The sequence below is a fragment of the Sminthopsis crassicaudata genome, chromosome 2 (genome assembly GCF_048593235.1).
Source record: "Sminthopsis crassicaudata isolate SCR6 chromosome 2, ASM4859323v1, whole genome shotgun sequence".
NCBI lineage: Eukaryota > Metazoa > Chordata > Mammalia > Dasyuromorphia > Dasyuridae > Sminthopsis > Sminthopsis crassicaudata.
Window position 1 is genome coordinate 273,891,042 of NC_133618.1, and position 18,265 is coordinate 273,909,306.

The 18,265-nt window shown below is 40.5% G+C and overlaps 2 protein-coding genes across 6 annotated transcripts in view; one reads left to right on the forward strand and one right to left on the reverse strand.

The window, feature by feature from the left end:
* ZSCAN29 (zinc finger and SCAN domain containing 29) lies at positions 1–10,849 on the reverse strand. Of its 5 annotated transcripts, XM_074289428.1 has the most exons (7): positions 10,711–10,770; positions 10,192–10,563; positions 9,289–9,712; positions 8,639–8,843; positions 7,325–8,032; positions 4,735–5,235; positions 1–3,162 (listed from the first exon to the last, which is right to left on the reverse strand). In XM_074289428.1, the coding sequence occupies exons 3-7, from the start codon at positions 9,604–9,606 to the stop codon at positions 2,291–2,293; spliced, it is 2,604 nt and encodes an 867-aa protein (XP_074145529.1). In that variant the 5' UTR covers positions 9,607–9,712; positions 10,192–10,563; positions 10,711–10,770; the 3' UTR covers positions 1–2,290. The 5 variants fall into 5 exon arrangements, with proteins under 5 accessions (XP_074145529.1, XP_074145531.1, XP_074145528.1 ...); XM_074289430.1 differs by lacking the exon at positions 10,192–10,563 and having other exon boundaries at positions 10,711–10,849; XM_074289427.1 differs by lacking the exons at positions 10,192–10,563; positions 10,711–10,770 and adding an exon at positions 10,564–10,653.
* Positions 10,822–18,265, forward strand: part of TUBGCP4 (tubulin gamma complex component 4) — a 27,560-nt gene continuing 20,116 nt past the window's right edge. Inside the window, exons 1-3 of the mRNA XM_074289434.1 lie at positions 10,822–11,201; positions 15,952–16,080; positions 17,722–17,844. Of these exons, the coding sequence (XP_074145535.1) occupies positions 11,124–11,201; positions 15,952–16,080; positions 17,722–17,844 (330 nt within the window). The 5' untranslated portion in view covers positions 10,822–11,123. The remainder of the gene's footprint in view (positions 11,202–15,951; positions 16,081–17,721; positions 17,845–18,265) is intronic.

Below are 18,265 nucleotides of genomic sequence, written 5' to 3' on the forward strand. Positions count from 1 at the left end.
TTTTAGAGACATCATCTCATTTATTCACATGGAATCCCTGAGAGGCAGCTTAAGGTGTAAACATGATTCTGTTTTACAAATAGGGAAAAACGAGGCAGTATGACTTATACATGACAATAAAGACAAGAACTTGTCTTTCTAAACCCCATTCCCATGATCTTTCCACCAGATCATACATGAATATGCTAAACAGACAGTATTATACTATTAATCACACATACTACACCATTACAGAGCTTGGCTTTAAGGCAGTTTTAGACTGGTTTTCATATACTTTTTACTGCTTGCTTATTTGATATCTGGGGGAAAGGTAGCACTGATTCCTAATAAAAGTATGTTCTGGATCCCAGTATTCCTCCTCCATCAAAACCACCTAAATACTATAACATCTTCATCTACCAACTAACCATCTGCAATAGTCTACCTCACCTGCTAGCCAATTTTCTGACTCCAACTACAGGGCAATTAATTCAATACCAAATGTGAGGAAGACAGAGCTGCTTATCTTTCCAGTAAACACTGTCCATCACTCTCAGCTCCTTATAATACCTTTCTTTTCACCTAACATAGTCAAGTGTCTTCTCCCACCCATTAAGTTATGTATCTTACAATCAACTCCCGATTTCTTGACTTCCCAAATAGTAAATAGTACTTTTATTCTACATTGGAAGCCATCTTCCAAACATAGTAATGTTTCAATTAATTGATTATTGCATCTCTGGTTTCTCTACATCTGGCATACCTTCAAGTTTCAGTTAAAGTCATTTCTTCAATTACAGTTTTAAAGCCCTTCAATGGTGTCAAGTTCACTATATTGTGGTTTTAAGTACCCTAATGAATGAATCATTCCTTAGCTCCCTAAAGCCCAACTAATTTCCTTTGCTTTATTCATACCAAACACCCTACCTTCTAGTTTTTAGACTCTTTCCACTCATAAAACTCTAGCTTTTAAGTGGGATGTTTCTACTTTTGAAATTTTTTTTTCTCCTATTCCCTTCAAGATTGTTAACTATCTAAATTGAATGGGCACTTCCCAGTATCTTTCCTTGTGCTGCACTGTAATATGCCAAACTTGTAAATATATATATGTGATAATTATTTTTTGTCTATGTCCAAAATTGCCTACTTTTAGACTGTAGGCTCCCAGAGGAAAAGGCCCAATTCTACCTCATTTTTATACATGGTCCACTACAGTATTATGCACTCTTGAGCAGTTATTACTATTTGATAAGCAGCAGCAAATAAGTATTCCTTATTCCATGTATATATATTTTTTAAATACTTAATACAGATTGGCTACTCCACCAACTTGGTAAAGACAATTGATCTTTAACCAGGCTTGAAAGCTTTTGGCACTGGTGGACTCTGCTCCTAATAAATAGTAATATAGAAATGTCCTGCTCATTAGTCAAGAAGTATTTGTTGCCTACAGGTGCATAATACTATACTAGATGAACTGAATACGAGGAATATGGAAAATCCCATATAATGTCCCTTCCTACCCACCACTGCCTGCCTAGTTGGCTTGCTCTTTGGGATGGACTACAAGGGACAGTTGGATTACAGATGAGGTGGGATAAAAGGGAAGTAAGAAACTAGATACTGTAGGAATTCTTTCTGAGGGTTGAAGGAAACTTAACAGCCATACAGGGCTGACACGTCAATTTTACACAAGGTTTTGTAACAGCTTCCCCATAATAACACGTAGACTCTTAAGACAATTTATAAGACATGACCAAGAGGAATACTAAACTTGTCTCATTAAGAGTAAAGTGGGAGGGGGAAAGACTAAATTCAATCATATCATATTCTGAACACAGATTTACATGAACAAGAAAAGTCATTCCATTCCTTTCAGTATTTCCCTTTTTTTGTAGAGGGGAAAAACTTGGAGTCATGAGATAAATCCATAACATTTTCCCCTGTGATACTGCTGAAATGTTTCCAGAGATGCAGCAAAATGACAAGATGAACAGTGACAGGGATAAGTGAAACTCACAGGATCCTCTTCTTTTACTGAAGGAATGACATAGGCACTGAGAGGGGATAAGGAACTCTCTCATCAAATCAAAAGCAGAGATAGGATGATATTTAGATCTTTTGACCTTCATTCCTTAGATCTTATTGCCTCAGCTTTGTGGCTTCAGACTCAAATGATTATAAGGAGAGCACCACTGTGGGGTAAATCCTAAAGGTAATTTCCTAAGCCAGGTGGGCATTGGAGATGGAATCTATTAGATGTTTCCCAAATAATATACTTTTTAAAGGCTCTTTGCAGATTCTCAGGTTTTTACTTAGATTCTGACTGTGATAAAAGCTTTTCTCTTGTATGGATTTCTCGGTGTTTATTAAGGGCTGAACTTTTGCTGAAACATTTCCCACATTCATGACATCCATAGGGTTTTTCTCCTGTATGGGTTCTGTGATGGGCCCGTAAGTCAGAGCTTTTACTAAAGCTTTTCCCACAATCAGGACATACATGGGGTCTTTCTCCTGTGTGGATTCGCCTATGTGCACTAAAGTGAGAGCTATTATTGAAGCTTTTCCCACACTCTTCACATTGATAGGGTTTTTCTCCAGTGTGGGTTCTCTGATGTATGATAAGGCTTGAACTCTGATTGAATCGTTTTCCACATTCACCACACTGATAGGGTTTCTCTCCTGTGTGAATCCTCCTATGAGTAATAAAGTTGGAACTGTCACGGAAACTTTTCCCACAGTCAAGACATTTATAAGGTTTTTCACCAGTGTGTATCCTCCTATGTCTAATGAGACGTGCACTTCGACTAAAACTTTTCCCACAGTCTCCACATGTATATGGATTTTCTATCTGGTGGGGTATCTGATGCATGAGGAGGTGTGAATTAGGGCCAAAACTTCTTCCATATCTAAGATATTTATAGGGTCTCTCTCCCAAGTGAGGTTTTTGATGACTTAGGATTTTTCCTAAGCCCCTTTCTGGGGGTATTGTTTTTCCTTTTTTCTCTACTGGGGACTTTGGCCATTGCCTTCCTGTCCTGCAATCACTGTCATCATCTTTTCCCTGTTTAAAACGGTGAGGAATTTTCCTTTCAGACCTTGCAAGTAATGTCCTGTGCAGTTCTACTTCCTCAGAAATATCCCGTTTTGTGTTCTGCTTGTTCTCAAATCCAGCTTCAAAACCTGAAAGAATGAACATAATTTCAGAAAGTCATCCATTCCCTCAGTTCTTCAAGTCAGAGTATAAGAAAATCAGAAAAGAGCAAAAGTTAGAATTAGAATTTTTATTTCTCTTTTAGGAAAACTACTGAGTTCTCATTGTACTATTCTGTAGTATTCTGTACTATTAAGCATGTTTGGGAGAGAAAGGAAGGGGTGAGGAAGGAGAGGGGAGAGAAAGGGGCAAGGAAAGATGAGTACGTTAGACTTAAGAACTATAATTTTTCTTATTTTGGCACTAACAGTAACTGTTGGAGAAATGTTACTTGAAACAATTCTGAATCCCTGATTCTGATTTTTAATTTAGTGCCAGACCATTCCACAGAAACTCAACATCTGATCACAAATCCCCAAATATCTCTGCCCAGATACATTCTTCCTGTGTCCGGAAGAGGGACACAGGTTCCTTTGCCTTGAGGTGATAATGTATGCCAGGAATAAGAAGAGGATAGCAGAACACTCAGAAATTCATGTATTCTATTTCAAGTTAAACAACATGATTAAATAGTATATATAAGAAACTAGATATATGAAAAAGCATTGTAATCTCTGTCCTCAAGGAGACTATAATGTAAAGGGGCATTCTAAGAATAAAACTTAAAAGATAATTAAATTTGTGGGGGAGGGGAGAAATCACATAAGTGTTTAAAAATCACCCAAGCATTCTGCTAATCAGCTTTTTAGAACATATCAAAATAAGATAAAGATTAGCTGCCAGAATGCGCTAGGTTCACACTAGAGAAACTCAACTGAGTTCTTAGCACTTTTTATAGGCAAAATGTATAAAAAACTACTCAAGCATCTTTTGCAGAACATTCCAGTGTCTAGACTCCTGAAGTTATGCAGCTGAAATGCTCCAGCTTATCTGATAAAGATCTATCTAGTTCTGACCAGATTAATGATCTTTGCTAAATTTAAGTATAATTCTAGGCCATTAAAAACTGAGGGTTTTTTTTTAATCTCTCCTATTATAGGGACATTCCAGAGACTGTATGTAATTATTATAGTTAAAAGAATCTCCCTAAATTTCTTCTCTAGAAGAGGGTAGGTGCAAGGGAGAAAAGAGAAACAGGGTTTCAGTTAAGTAAACAAGACTGAGCACGGAAAACTGAGTAAAGTTGATGGAAGAAAACACATTTGGATGATAAAAATTTTCAAAATTATCTTTATACTAGGCATACACCTGAGATGAACATGCTGTCTAGGATGAGATATTAGAGACTCATTGTCTTGTTGCCTTTCAGCCCACACAGAGATGGTGGGATCAAAGAATTCAGCTATTTCTCAACCTTTATGCGTTGAATTCCTTAGGCTAATGCTATCTTTGGAGTAAACAGAATGCACTAGGGAACAATATTTACTACTGCCCTGAAGCTTCATAAGTTAGAAAATCTGAGCTAAGAGTGAAAGTATTCACAAACTGAGTCAGAAGAGCTGGGAGTAGAACCCAAGTCTTATATAGAACTAGTATAGTGCTTTTTCCTCTACATCATAATTTTCTGTACATCCAGACCCAAAGAATAAAGTTTATCTTACCCCTTGGGCTTTGGAAGAGGACTGGAGCACCAGTGTTCCCAGAACTTCCAGGTGCCTCCTCAGCACCTACTTCCTCACCCTCAGAATCTTCTGCTGTGGCTGAGGCCTCCTCAGCTGTGTCTCCTTGTTGCCAGCCCTCCTGATCTAGCTCTTCTATTTCACCATCACTGGCTCCCAATTCAGGGCGAGGTGCTGCTTCCTCCTCCAGACCATCACTAGGTGGAACAGCAACCCGGGCACTCACCAAGGCATCCATTTCCTCAAAGAAAGGGCAGGTCTCAGGGGCATGGCCACTCTTAACTTTCCGATAGCTGGTTTGAAGGCTTTTAAATTTAGTCCGACACTGTTCCGGTGTCCTAAGGAAACCATATTCCCATAACCGCTCAGCTACTGCCCCATATAATTGGCTGTTACGATGACAATTTCGAAGTGCTTCATAAAACTGAGTCTCACTGAGAATTGCAAGATAAGTCTTGGTCTCTTCGTAGCCCCAGTGTACACCTGCCACCCGAAGAGAAAGTTCAGTGTTCTAAACACTTAGCTTTGTTACCTTAACTTCCATTTGCTCAGAAATCATTTGGGTTTGTACTTTAAATGGATTGCTTAAAAAGTAATATTTCCTTTTTTCAGCATGTTATAAAATCTGATAAATCAGGTTCTTTTACTCACTTGTTAGGGCTGAATTTTATATTAATTCATTAGAAACTTATTTAGACTGCCTAACCACATAAGAAAGGGCTTTCCTACCCTTCCATACATGACATTCTCATAGCTATTGTATTACCCTCTTAGATTCTTCTGACAACTTGTTTTAGGAACGTGATTCTAAGTAAAAAGTGACCAAATGACTAGGGACAGATTCAAATTCAATTCCCATTAGCAATGGTATGTCTCTGTGTACTACTCTAACCCTCATCCTCTTTTCTATTATCCTCATAATTATCTCAGATTTTTCATATTTCCAAAGGAGGGCTCAGACCACTAAAACATTGCTTTTGCCAATGCTTCAAGGTACAAAGCAACCATTTTGTCTTTAAATCCCAGCACTGGAGCCTTTCAAACAGCTACCATTTTGGGACACTAAACCATTCAGTGTATGCTTTTCCTAATGAGACCTCAGCATAATCCCTAACAGACACATGACAATCTTGCTCTTTCTTAGAACATTATGTTCACAGGAACCTGGTAAGGAAAACATCTGATGAGTAAGATTTCTTTTTAAGGATTTGCTTAATCTGTAGATCCAGGTTCTAAGGTGCCAGGACAGATAGGAAGCCATAAGAATATTGATTATCATCTGTTTTCTGAGGGCTTCTAGGGTTGAGGTAGCAACATTGGAACTTCTCCTCCAGACTCAGAACAGAATTAGGAAAGCCTAATCACTTTGATTAGGCTTGCTCCTTGTAAAACTTCAAGTTTTCATCAGTCTTTTCAAAAAGAAAAGAAAAAAAAAAGTCATGGGATGAGAAAATAGGAGTGGGGGGGGTGAAGAAAGGAAACCAGAAAAAAAAAAAAAAGTTATAAAGATGAAGGAGTTGAAGACAAAAGAAAATATCAATCATGGAAACTCAAGAGATAAACCTTAACAATTATTTATTCCTAATGATGTAATAGCTATAGGTGACAGTAGATAGAATTGTGTCAGAAAGATCTAAGTTCAAATTCCATATCAGACACCTACTACCTGTGTGATCCTAGGGCATACAACTTAACCTTTGTTTCAGTTTTCTAGTCTATAAAATGGTAATAGTAGTACCAAACTCCTAGGATTGTGAGGATAAATAACATCTATAAAAGCATTTTGCAAATCTTAAAATGCTATATAAAAGCTAGAGTAACTCTTTGACAAGAAAGGTTAAGTCACCTGTCCAATGCTGCCTACCTCATAGTTGAGACAGCTGGGACTAGAATCTTAAGTTTCCTAACTCCTAATCCATTAGATTCACAGCTCTTTCCATTACATTACTCTGTACAACACAGCAAAGGAAAACCATATGACAAAAGGGGGATGGGAGAGTTGAGGAGCAAAAGGAAAAAACAGCTGGGAAAAAAATTGAAAAGAAACATAGATGTAACAAATGTAGATGTAGCATAACTTTAGATTGAGGTCTAGCCTTGGAGGTAGAAAGGTCAGCCACAATGGCTGTATGTAATGCTCCCAGGAAACTAAGTAGCAAACTAGCTTATGGACATTGGTGGATTTTTATTATTGGAAGATCTTTACTCCAAAGAAATCAAAAGTTTGTATTCTTTCTTCCTCCTCCTCACCATCCCACAAAAGAATGAGAGAGGAAGAGTAAAGGTTATTTTGGCAGTCACAATCCTAGTAATGCAGGGTTATAAAGATATTAATTTGCTAAATTACTTTGAACCGCTATTCTCTCACCTCCAAATCTTTAAAAAGTTCACTGTATTTTTTCATAGATCCTTTTACCACAGAGTGCAATATTGGAACAAAGCAGAGAAATAACTAGACACAATAAGAAACTAGGAACTGAATTCACATTTCTTGATTCTTAACATAGTCCTGTTTCCTATAGAAAATGCCTTAATTTCAATACCAGAACCCCAAAAAGAAAGAGAATCTTACCACTTGGGCTTCGGAACAGAACTGGAGCACTGGGGCTCCCGGGCTCCTGGGGGCCTGCTTCAGTACCCATTTCCTCCCCCTCAGAATCTCCAGCTGCAGCCTCTTCTGCTGCTGCCTCCTGCTGCCAGCCCCCCTGCTCTTGTTCTTCTGTTTCAGCATCACTGGACCCCAAGCTGGGGCGAGATGCTGCCACCTTTTCCTCCATGCCATTGCTGGGTAAAGCAATGACTCGGGCATTCATCAAGGCTTCCATCTCTTCAAAGAAGGGGCAAGTCTCAGGTGGATGGCCACTCTTGACTTTACGATAACTTTTCTGGAGGCCTTTAAATTTAGTTCGACATTGTTCAAGTGTCCGAAGAAAGCCGTACTCCCGTAATCTTTCAGCAACAGCTCCATACACTTGGCTATTACGATGACAGTTCCGGAGGGCTTCATAAAACTCAGTTTGACTTAAAATTGCAAGTAGAGTCCTGGTTTCTTCATACCCCCAGTGTACACCAGCTACCTTTTCATCCTCAAAGCCCCACTGCTCCTGATCTCCCCAGTTTTTTCTTTCCCTCCTTGATGGCATAAAATCAGAGTGTATTCGTTTGTCACCTGTGTGACTGCCTCTTGAGATTTCCCTCTCCTTGGAGCCCAGAAGATCTGGGACCCATGGTTCTCCTCGCTCCATCCCAGAAACCATACCAGATTTGGGAAAAGAAAATCCTGCTCATAGGGAAGCAAACAAAGGATAATATGGTTTGTAATGATCATAGAAAACCCCAGGTTGACACTATCATTTTTATCCACTAAGTTTAGGAAAGATTATAAGAAAAATATCCAGAGATATCTTAAAAGGGTCCAATAATATGGAGAGATTTAAAAGAAAACTAAGGGTCTGAAACTCCAGAGAATGGCAAGATTTTGTTTGGGAGCACAGAATGGTATCATGGCAGAGATGAAGAGAGGAAAGACCCACCTTAGCCTTCTGAAGCCTAACTTTCACACTCAGGACCCATGACCATTTATAGAAGCTCTCATGCACTGATTATCATCTAACCACCTCTATGATAAAAATGGCCATCTCTATTCTAGTGTATTTTTTACATGTGGTTAGAAAACTACACTATTATTTGGGTTGAAGGGAGTCTACATCAACTGATGCTCTTAGAGTCATCTTCAACTTCAACAATGTTTTCTCTTTCATCTCTATACTTAATCACCAAATTTCATATTTTTGAAATGTCTGATGTTTGACCTTTCCCATTTTCACTCTTACCACTTTCAACCTAAGTTGTCTTCCTTTTTTACTTAAATGAATCCAGTTCTTACCAGTCCTTTGATGAGATCGGAGCTTTTCCTTTAGGTTAAGTTGTTCCTGTGATCCTATTTCTGGGCAACCTGCCCATTGTTTCTTGGCCACAACCTTGGGCTGGGATTCTCCTGCTTTTTGCTGGACACTTAGTAACTCCAGGGATGATCTTAGAGGTGCCATCTTCTCTGGCTGAATTTCCTGTCCCTTCACAGGGACAGTGACCTATAAAGAACGCCCATTAATTCACAATGAAATAGGATGGATTTCCAAAGATAAATATTTTAAAGTAAAAGGAGATCATCTCCACTGGGGTTTGATTAGAGAATAAGGGAAGGAACCACACATATTCTATTCCCCAAGCAGCAAAAAGCTTTAGAAAGGAGAGAGCAAGATCCTAAACTTAGTAATAGAGTTCAAAACAACACTCTCCTTTTATCCAAGGCACAAGAAACTGCTGAAAGTCATAGTGATACAGTAGGTTGAACATTAGTCAAATGGTCACTTCAGTCTCTTTTTCAAAGAAATATCACTTGTCTACATGGTCAGAAATAAAAAGCATCACACAGAGAGACAAAAAACACTATCTTATCCCCATTTCTATTTTAATTTGGTCCTCACATCCTGCTTTCTTCTAATTCATGTTTCTGAAGGGGCTAACCCTTCTCACCGGGCACTCTGGTCTTTTGGGTTCTCTCTCCAAATCTTCTACCAGGGTCACAGCTTCCTCTCCACTCTCTGGACAATGCTCTTGTACCCAGGTCTGAATCTCCCCAGGTAGAACAGTCAAGAATTGCTCCAATACCAATATCTCTAGAATTTGCTCCTTGGTTCGAACCTCTGGCCTTAACCATCTACAGCAAAGTTCCCAGAGTTGGCTGAAAGCTTCACGGGGCCCAGCCACCTCCTGATAATGGAATTTCCTGAAACGCTGTCGAAAGGTCTCAGAGTTCCTCCCATCCCCTCTCAGAGTGGATTTGGCCATCATTCACAGGAGGCAGCTTGACATCAGTTGGAGGTCTGGGAGCCAGGGCTTCTACCTGCCTCCTCTCTATCCCTGGGGAAATCACTGCACCTTCGAGAGGAGTTTCTCCCTAGGGTAGAGAGGAATGACAGCGTCAAAAGGATGCAAACATTCATCCAAAGTCCTCATAGGGCTAGCCTATCTACATGCTCAGGAAGAAACTAGCCGAATTAGGGAGCACTCTCCTGAGAACAAAACCCCAGGATTAGGAGCCAGTGAACTTTGCCTAAAAGCTGCATTTCCGGTCTGGCTTGTAGGATAGTCTAACTGTGTTGTGTTTCCGGATATGCTCCCTCCCCCGAGTCCTAATTGACTGCACCCTCAGAAATTCACAGAGGGTCTGAATTCAAGGAATGCCTAGCAGCCAGAGGGTCAGGGGAAGGGACAATTTCACTGGGGACAGCAAAAGAGTCGGTCCAAGCTCCATGCAGCTGGCCCCTCACGGTCCGTCCCCTCTACCTACCCGCCCCAATTCCGAACCCTTTCCAGAGCCTCCGTGCCTGCCCCGCCCCCCTCCCAGCTCCACTTTCACCACCTCAGGCAACTAACAATAAAAGAAGATTTTGTCATTGTTTTCTCTCTCATTTCTTAAATCTCGGCGTACAGGCTCGGTGGGGATACTTCAAGGGGGGGGGGGTGGTTCAGCCCCGGGGGACAAGGGTTGCAGCTCCTGTCCTTCGCCGGGGCTAGGTGGTTCTTGGGGTCACCCCGAGCTGAGGGTGACAGGGCAGATGGGGGGACGTCAGAGGGATGAAGCGCTTCGAGGGAGGGCAGGATTCTGGGGAGGACACCAGGAGTGTCCCGGAGTCTCGGAGAGCGAGAGATATCTAGATTCAGGAGAGGAGAGGGAGCCCAGGGTTCGGCCTCTTTGTCTCCGCTCCCTCCGGCCGGGTCACTCTAGGCGTTGCAGACGTCCCGTACCTTGAAGACGGTCACTGACTAGGTTAGGGGAACTCTGGGAATCCCTCTTCCAGCGTGCTTCCTGAACCTATCCGTTCCCCTCCACCCCACTTTTTCCTCCCGCTCCCCTCCGACTTAGTCCCGTCCCCGCCTCCCGGCGGGCCTCACCCGCTCCCGCTCCGGCCCCGGCCCCCGCTCTCCAGCCTCCCTGTCCAGCTCCCAAACCGGAAGTCCGCGCGGGAGACACCAAGGACTTTACGGCGCGTGCGCCAATGCCTCTGCCCGAACTACGTCTCTCGGAGAGTTCGCTGGAGTAGAAGTAAAAGAGATCAATCAGACAAGCTACGTGAACACTTCCGGGATTCCACTGGCGGGGGAAAAAGGAAGCCCTCACGCTGACCGGTGCCTTTTTCTCTTCCTCGCAATGGAATTGTCTTTCCAGGCTAGTTAGTTTGACGAGAACTACACTCCCCAGCGGGCTTTGCGCATATCGGCGAGAGCCGTGCTCTTCCCAGAAGGCGGTAGGGTTCGCGCCGCAGGAGGCAGTGGGCGTTCTCAGCTGCCCGTTGCCCGCCGTGGGGATGATCCACGAATTGCTCTTGGCGCTGAGCGGGTACCCGGGTGCCATCTTCACCTGGAACAAGCGGAGCGGCCTCCAGGTAATCTTCATCCTAAAGGGAGCTCTAACTGAGACACCAACTGACTGACTGAAAGCTAGGGGCGGAGTTAAAATTGCAAGTGTGGAAAGCCGGGGGCAGGATCTGGGGGTAAGGAGGTCAGAGGGGCGGTGCCGTGGGAACGGAGTGCTTGAATGGACTGTGGGGCGTGCGGAAGAGGGATGGAGGGCGGAGTCATGGGAGCCGATAAGAGGGGGCGGAGCCTGGAAAAGGCGGGAGGGGGGTCCGAGGAAGTGGCCTCCGCTGCTGAATGGAGGCGGGAAGGGCTAGGAACCGAGTGGGCGGAGGGGCGGAGCCGCGGTAGCGGAGGAAGGAGTGAGGAAAGAGGATGGGTTGGAAGGTGGAAGGGGTGAAGGGCTTAACAAAGATAGAATGAAAAGATCTCAGGTTCTAGCTGTGTCACTTCACCCTGCTTGCCTTAGTTTCCTCATCTGTAAAATGAGCTGGAGAAGGAAATGGCCAAGGAAACCCGCAATGGATTCACGAAGAGTCAGGCTAGACGGAAATGCTATGAAGGCTCCAAGAGTCGGGGCTATGGTGGGGGAGGAGGAGGTGCTGGCCAAAACTAGGGCCGTGGGTATGGGCCACGGTGGGTTCCGGCCTTAGCTGAGGGCGTCTTGCCCCAGGTAGCGGTTTCAGAACTGGCTGAGAGTGGGAGCTTCCAGAGTCGACCCTAAACCTCTTCCAGCCCTTCTGGGTTGTGGTTCTCCCACCTCTAAAAGAAAACGCGGCCCCACGGTGATTCTTCTCTGGGGAATTTCCATAATCCTGGTGCTATAGGAATAGCAAGAGATCACAATTTAAAGCTGATCTTCATTTTACAATTGAGGAAACTGGAGTCAAATAATGAGTGGTTGTCCTGGGACTTGAACCCAGAGCTGAGTGCAAATACAGCATTATTATTATTTTTATTTACTTATTTATTTTTACCATAATTAACCTTGGGAAAAGCTTGGATATTTAGGGTAACAAAAGGCAAAAATCATATTCCCATCCCATCTCCCAGTTAATGTAATACTGTGATGTTTAAAAGAATTGTATATGTTTACTCTATATTGGATTGCTTGCTGTATTGGGGAGGGAGGAAGAAAGGGAGAAAAATTTGGTTCACAAAGTTTTGCAAAGGTGAGTGTTGAAAACTATTCTGGCATGTATTTGGAAAAATAAAATACTATTAAAAGAAAAAAAAAATCCTCCCCAGAGCTCTCTTTCTAAAGCACAGATAAGATCATTTCATTTCCCTGCTCAAGAAGTGTTCACAGTGTTCACTTTGGCTCTACAGCCTAACTCCTCCATTGGTATCGGTATTGACCACACTCACACTTCAGCTCCACAATGACTATATAGTCCCTTTATGAATTCTGTTCCAGCTGCACTGGGCTGACTCGAAATTTCTTTTTTCCTCTTTGTCCCTGGCACAAACTACGGAAGCCTTCTCTCCCTTATGCTCCAACTACCATCTCCTACATGAGGCCTTTCCTCATCTCTGCTCTGCCTCCAGCTGTTAGTGCTTCCCCTGGAAAATTATATTGCTCACTTTTTATATTTACTTGTTTGCAAATATATTTGCAAATATATAGTATCCTCCTAATGGAATGTCTTGATCCTTTCCAGCAGTGGACTATTTTGTCTTTGCCTAGCACAGTGCTCAGCTATAAGGAGACGGTAATACTTGTTCATTGATTATCTGCTTCTACTTGCATGCCAGTGAATGTTGCTATGGAAGTCCCAACACTGATAAACTAGATTGGCTACAAATGGATATTATCTAATCTTAGCTGAGCCTTCACTTCCTGCCAGTTCTCTTCTCTTGTTGACTTTCTGTTGCACTTTTCTATCAGCCTTCTCTGCTCCCTCTAAACAGGAGATTTCAACTCACACTTCTCTAACACATTGGGGCTATCCATCCTGAGTTTCTCCTGTATTATAGACTCATCATCTCAGTGTTATCCTTTCCTTTGCATTAGTCAAGCAGGAAGCAGAGACTCTTCTCACCAATGCCAGATCCACGACTTCAGAGATTCGTAATTTGGGGTCTGTGAAGTTGGTTTTTTGATAATTTGATAACTTTTCCAACATAATTCATTTCCTTTGCAATCGTATGCTTTTTATTTTTGCATATTTATAAACTTTATTCTGAGAAGAGGTCTTTAGGCTTCACCAGACATGATCTGCCAAAGGAATCATGAAAAATGAAGTTCCTCTTCTACTTGTTCCTTTGACACCTTCCCCTTCTCTTGGAGCTTGCTCTTTCAAATATTTCCTCATTCTAGCAAATTTCCAATCTCTCCCTGTCCATTGGCCCCCTCCCTGATGCCCCAGAAACATGCAAGCTCTTTTCTATTAAGCTTCTAGAAAAAGATGTCTACACTCATTGCCTCCACTTGGTCATTTCCCACATACTTTTCAGCCTCCTGTATTCTTGTTCTTGTCCTCATCACTTGGCTGAAACTATTTTCTCTAAAGTTACCACTGATCTCTATATTGTTAATTCCATTGGTTTTTTTTTATCAATCCTTTACTGTCTTGACTTCTCTGTAATGATTTCTGTTTTAATGCCCTCCTTTCTCTGAATACTTTCCCATTTCTGAGCTCATGACATTGTTCTGTCATGCTTCTCCTCCCTACTCTACCCATCCTTGTCAGTTTCCTGCAGATGCCATGCTACAGTGCTGTATGCTGGACCCTCTTCTACTCTTTCACAGTGTCCACTTCTCACTTCCGTGGGCACAAGTATTATCTCTTGGCAGATGACTCTCCCCTCTATAATATAACCCAGCCACATCTCCAAGAGTCATCCTTGATTCTTCTTTCAGCCTTTCTATTCCTCAGTGTTCAATGTATTGCTAAGCCATACCTCTTCTCTCACCTACATCCCTTTGTCTGCATTTAGAGAGCTGGCCTAATTCAGGCTCTCATCAAGTTTCACCTGGATTATTGTAGTAGCCTCCGATTTGAATTCCCTATCTCAAGTCTCCTCCATTTTTTCAGTTCATCCTTCTTAGAGCTGCCAAAATGATATACTTAAAGAATAGTTTTGACCAGGCTACTCTTCTACTCAAGAAGCCTTAATGGCTTTCTATTGCCTCTAAAGTCAAATATGAATTCACCAGTGCATTCCTAAAATATTACAGTAACCTTCTAATTGTTTTCATTGCATCTGGTTTCCCTTTTTTCAGTCCACCCTCCACAAAGCTGCCAAATAACGTTCTTAAAATATATGTCTGACCCTGTCACTTGCCTACTCAGGGAGTTTTAATGGTGACATATTGGCACTAGGAAACCAATTCAGACTCTTTTTTTTTTTGGAGGGGGAAGTGTGTTAGGGGTGTTGGGGGCAAAAACACTTAAATAGCCTTTCCCAATTTGGCTCCAGTTTGTTTTTGTACTGTGGTTATACCTTATTTTCCGTATGTGCTAGTTGTTCCATCCATATTGGGTTCTGTTTATTCCTGGTAGAAGATACTACATCTCCCCTCTAAATGCATTGCCCAGGCTATGCTCCTATGAACTGCAATTCTTTTTCACTCTTCCTTTTGGAACCCTGGCTCTCTTCAGATTTCAGCTTAAAAGATATCTCTTCTCATTTCCCCACTTGTAGATACTCTCCTCCCATTAATCTGTATTTATTTTATTTTATGCTTACCTGAGTACAATTTTCCCCTCTCAGTAAGATTGCATTTTTGTTGCAGTGCATTTTGTTGTGGTGCCTAATACCTGTCCAGAGGTGCTTAGAAAGTGATTGTTAAATTGACAAACTCAGCCCAGAGGAAGGTGTTGACATTGTTCTTCCTTTTCATTCTTGACTTTTTTTGTGTTTAACCTGTGGTTTGGGTGGATTTTTTTCCCTAAACTTTTCAAGTTTTGAACTTAGAAAGACAAGTCTTATTTATGGACTTTCTCATCTTTTATATTTTGTGAAGCTATAGGGTTTGAGAATAGCACAACGCGTTTACTGTTTTTTTTGTAATTTATTCATAGTATTATCTTGCATTATCTCTTAATGAGAATGGGTTTTTTAAAAAGTTTTCATGAGTATCTGTTAGTGTGCTTCTTCCTATCCCCTGTAATAAGTAATATAATATTGTGCACACAGAAGATCCTTAATAAATGTTTAGTCAGTGCGTAAGTGTTAGAGATGGGAAATTAGAAGGGTTTAGGAAAGAAAAAGTAATTTCTTGTTACTTAGCCTCCTCTGCCCCTTCCAAAATTATGTCAGTCCAGTAAGTATAATGGATTCAAAATGAGGAATGAGAAATTTTTTAGACCTAGACAATGCAGGAATTTTTTGACCTAACCGCATATTTATTACAAGGGTTTTCTTTTTCTTTTTCTTTTTTCTTAATGAGAGGGAAGAAGAGAAAGAAAATAAATGCTTGTTAATTGACAAATTACATTTTAAAAATAACTAAAATTACATGTTAAATACACACTATTTCTTTTTTAAATGATATTTACAGGGACTGAAAAAAATCAATTTTTTACAACTATAATGAATTTGTGTTAAAAAGTTTAGAAAGAAATCAGTAATATGGAAATAGTTTATGTTTTATAGAACTCTTTTGAAAAATAAATTTTTGTCTCACAAAACAGAATGAGGAAATACAAAGGTTCATAAAACTTTTGGAGAAAAATGTTATATCATTATTGTAAAGTGTTTGAAATATCTTTGGGAAAGAAGCCAAATGAATCAGAGGCATCCCTGTCCCTAATGCTGTTATTTCTCTTGTAGGTGTCACAAGACTTTCCATTTCTCCATCCCAGTGAGACTAGTGTGCTGAATCGCCTTTGTCGTCTTGGCACAGACTATATCCGATTTACAGAGTTTATTGAACAATATACAGGTCATGTACAACAGCAGGTGAGTGGCTACTCCTTAGGGAATAGAAGCCCCTTGAGGACAGTGGTGATACTTTTTACACATTTTGCAAAAGACCTTTTCGATTCAGAATAGTGCCAAAGTATAAATGATAATAGTAACAATAATAGAATAACTGAATTTCTGAATGGGATCTTGGTGGCCATAGTGACTATCAAATTCTTACTACTAATTCTATTAATAAGTTAAAAATAAAAATAAATCTGGCCTATCTTTATAGACTTCTAGCAGGGAATTCATTTCTTGCTGAAGTAGCCCACTCCTTGCTTGGATAGGTCTAGGAATTAGGAAAGTTGAACATACATTTGCCTCTTTCTGATTTTAACTCATTGCTCCTACTCCTAGCTCCTTGAAAGCAAGCAGAACCAGTCCATATGAATGATCACAGAGTCATCTTTGGGATAGAATTCACCTAAGGTTATTTACAAGTGTATCTTGTTATTTGAATTGTCTTTTCCTATAACTTTTGAAAGTTTTTGTTCCATAGTGTAAGTGACTTAAGAATCAGCATTATGTGATGGGAAAAGTGCTGGATGGAAATCTGGTTCTATCACATGTTTCCTGTAAGAAAAGTAGAGAAAGTGACTGAATCTCTTTGGCCTCAGGAAAACATCTGACTTAGATGGGAATTATATTAGATAGCAGAAAGGGAAAAAAGGAAATTGGAGACTGGTTTTTAAACTAGGCTTCTAGTTGGGCTTTTGCTCAGATTAAAAAAAATTTTTTTAAAATCTGGGTTATTCAAATACAGTAGTTCTCAAGGAAGATGGATTTTTTTCATCAGAAGAGGAAATTCTTTCCTTTTTCTCTTTAATTCAGAAAGCTTTTATTCTTCCTTAAGGTGAAGGGAAAAAAAAAAATCGAGGCATAAAATGAACAAGATGTCAGGTGGGAATGGGAATTATGATTCACACTAATATAAACATTTATCAAGTGCTTTTCTTACAACATCCCTTGAGGTAGGAAATAATAAATGTATTATTCATCCTTTACCTATAAGTAAACGTGGGCTCAGAGTAGTGAGGTGACTTTACTTCAGGTTGCTCATCTAGTCAGGGTTAGAGCCAACCTAAATTCAGGATCTCTGTTTTAAAAACAATGGTCTGACCTCTATGACCTTGGACAGATCACCTAATCTCGATGAACTTTTTCTTCATCTCTGAAGTTAGAAAGTTAGACTAGAAGCACATTAAAGAGCCCTTGCCACTCTAAATCTATGATCCTATAATATTAATGGGCAAACTATTTCCTGCATTATTTTGTCAGTTTTTTCTTCTTGTAGAGGTACTAATTTGACAGTTATTCAAGCATCAACAATACAACTAATGATGACAATAATAACAAAAATAGCAGCATGTGCATAGAACTTAAGGTTTTTGCAAAGTACTTTATAAATATAATCTTACTTGGTCCTTACAACTCTGGGAAATAGACATTATTATTATTTTCATTTCACAAATGAGAAAACTGAGGCAGACAGCATATTTTACATATCAAGAATTTCACAACTAAGAAATATATTGATGTCATATTTTAACTAAGGACTTTGTGACTCCAGGTTCAGCAATTGATCTGAAAATCTCAACAATATGGCTAATTTAATTTGACTTTGTTTAATTGCAGGATCATCATCAATCCCAGCCAGGCCAAAGTGGATTACATGGAATTTATTTGCGGGCCTTTTGCACAGGTCTGGATTCAATCCTGCAGCCATATCGCCAAGCACTGCTTGACTTGGAACAAGAGGTGAGATAGAGAAGAGAAGAAATGAGAGACAGGATTTCTAAATCCCCATCCCCGTTCCTTTACTCCCTTTCCAAAACACATCCTTGGAAAGAAAATGCCCTCCGATACCATCTTGAAACTGTCTCAGGGTTTCAGAGATAGAAAATGTCTTCAATTATAAACTTTATAAACATTATTTATTAACATTATAAACTCTCTTCTGTTGCTCATATAATGATCAAGAAACTTCCTGTGTATATCAGTTTGTCAGGGTATTCTGTGAAAGTTTTGCTTTTAGTTGTTTGTTTATTTGTTTTTTGCTGAGGCAGTTGGGGTTAATGGCTTGCCCAGGGTCACATAGCTATGAAGTGTTAAGTGTTTGAGGTCAAATTTGAACTCAGGTCCTTCTGACTTTAGGGCTAGTGCTCTATATACTGTGCCA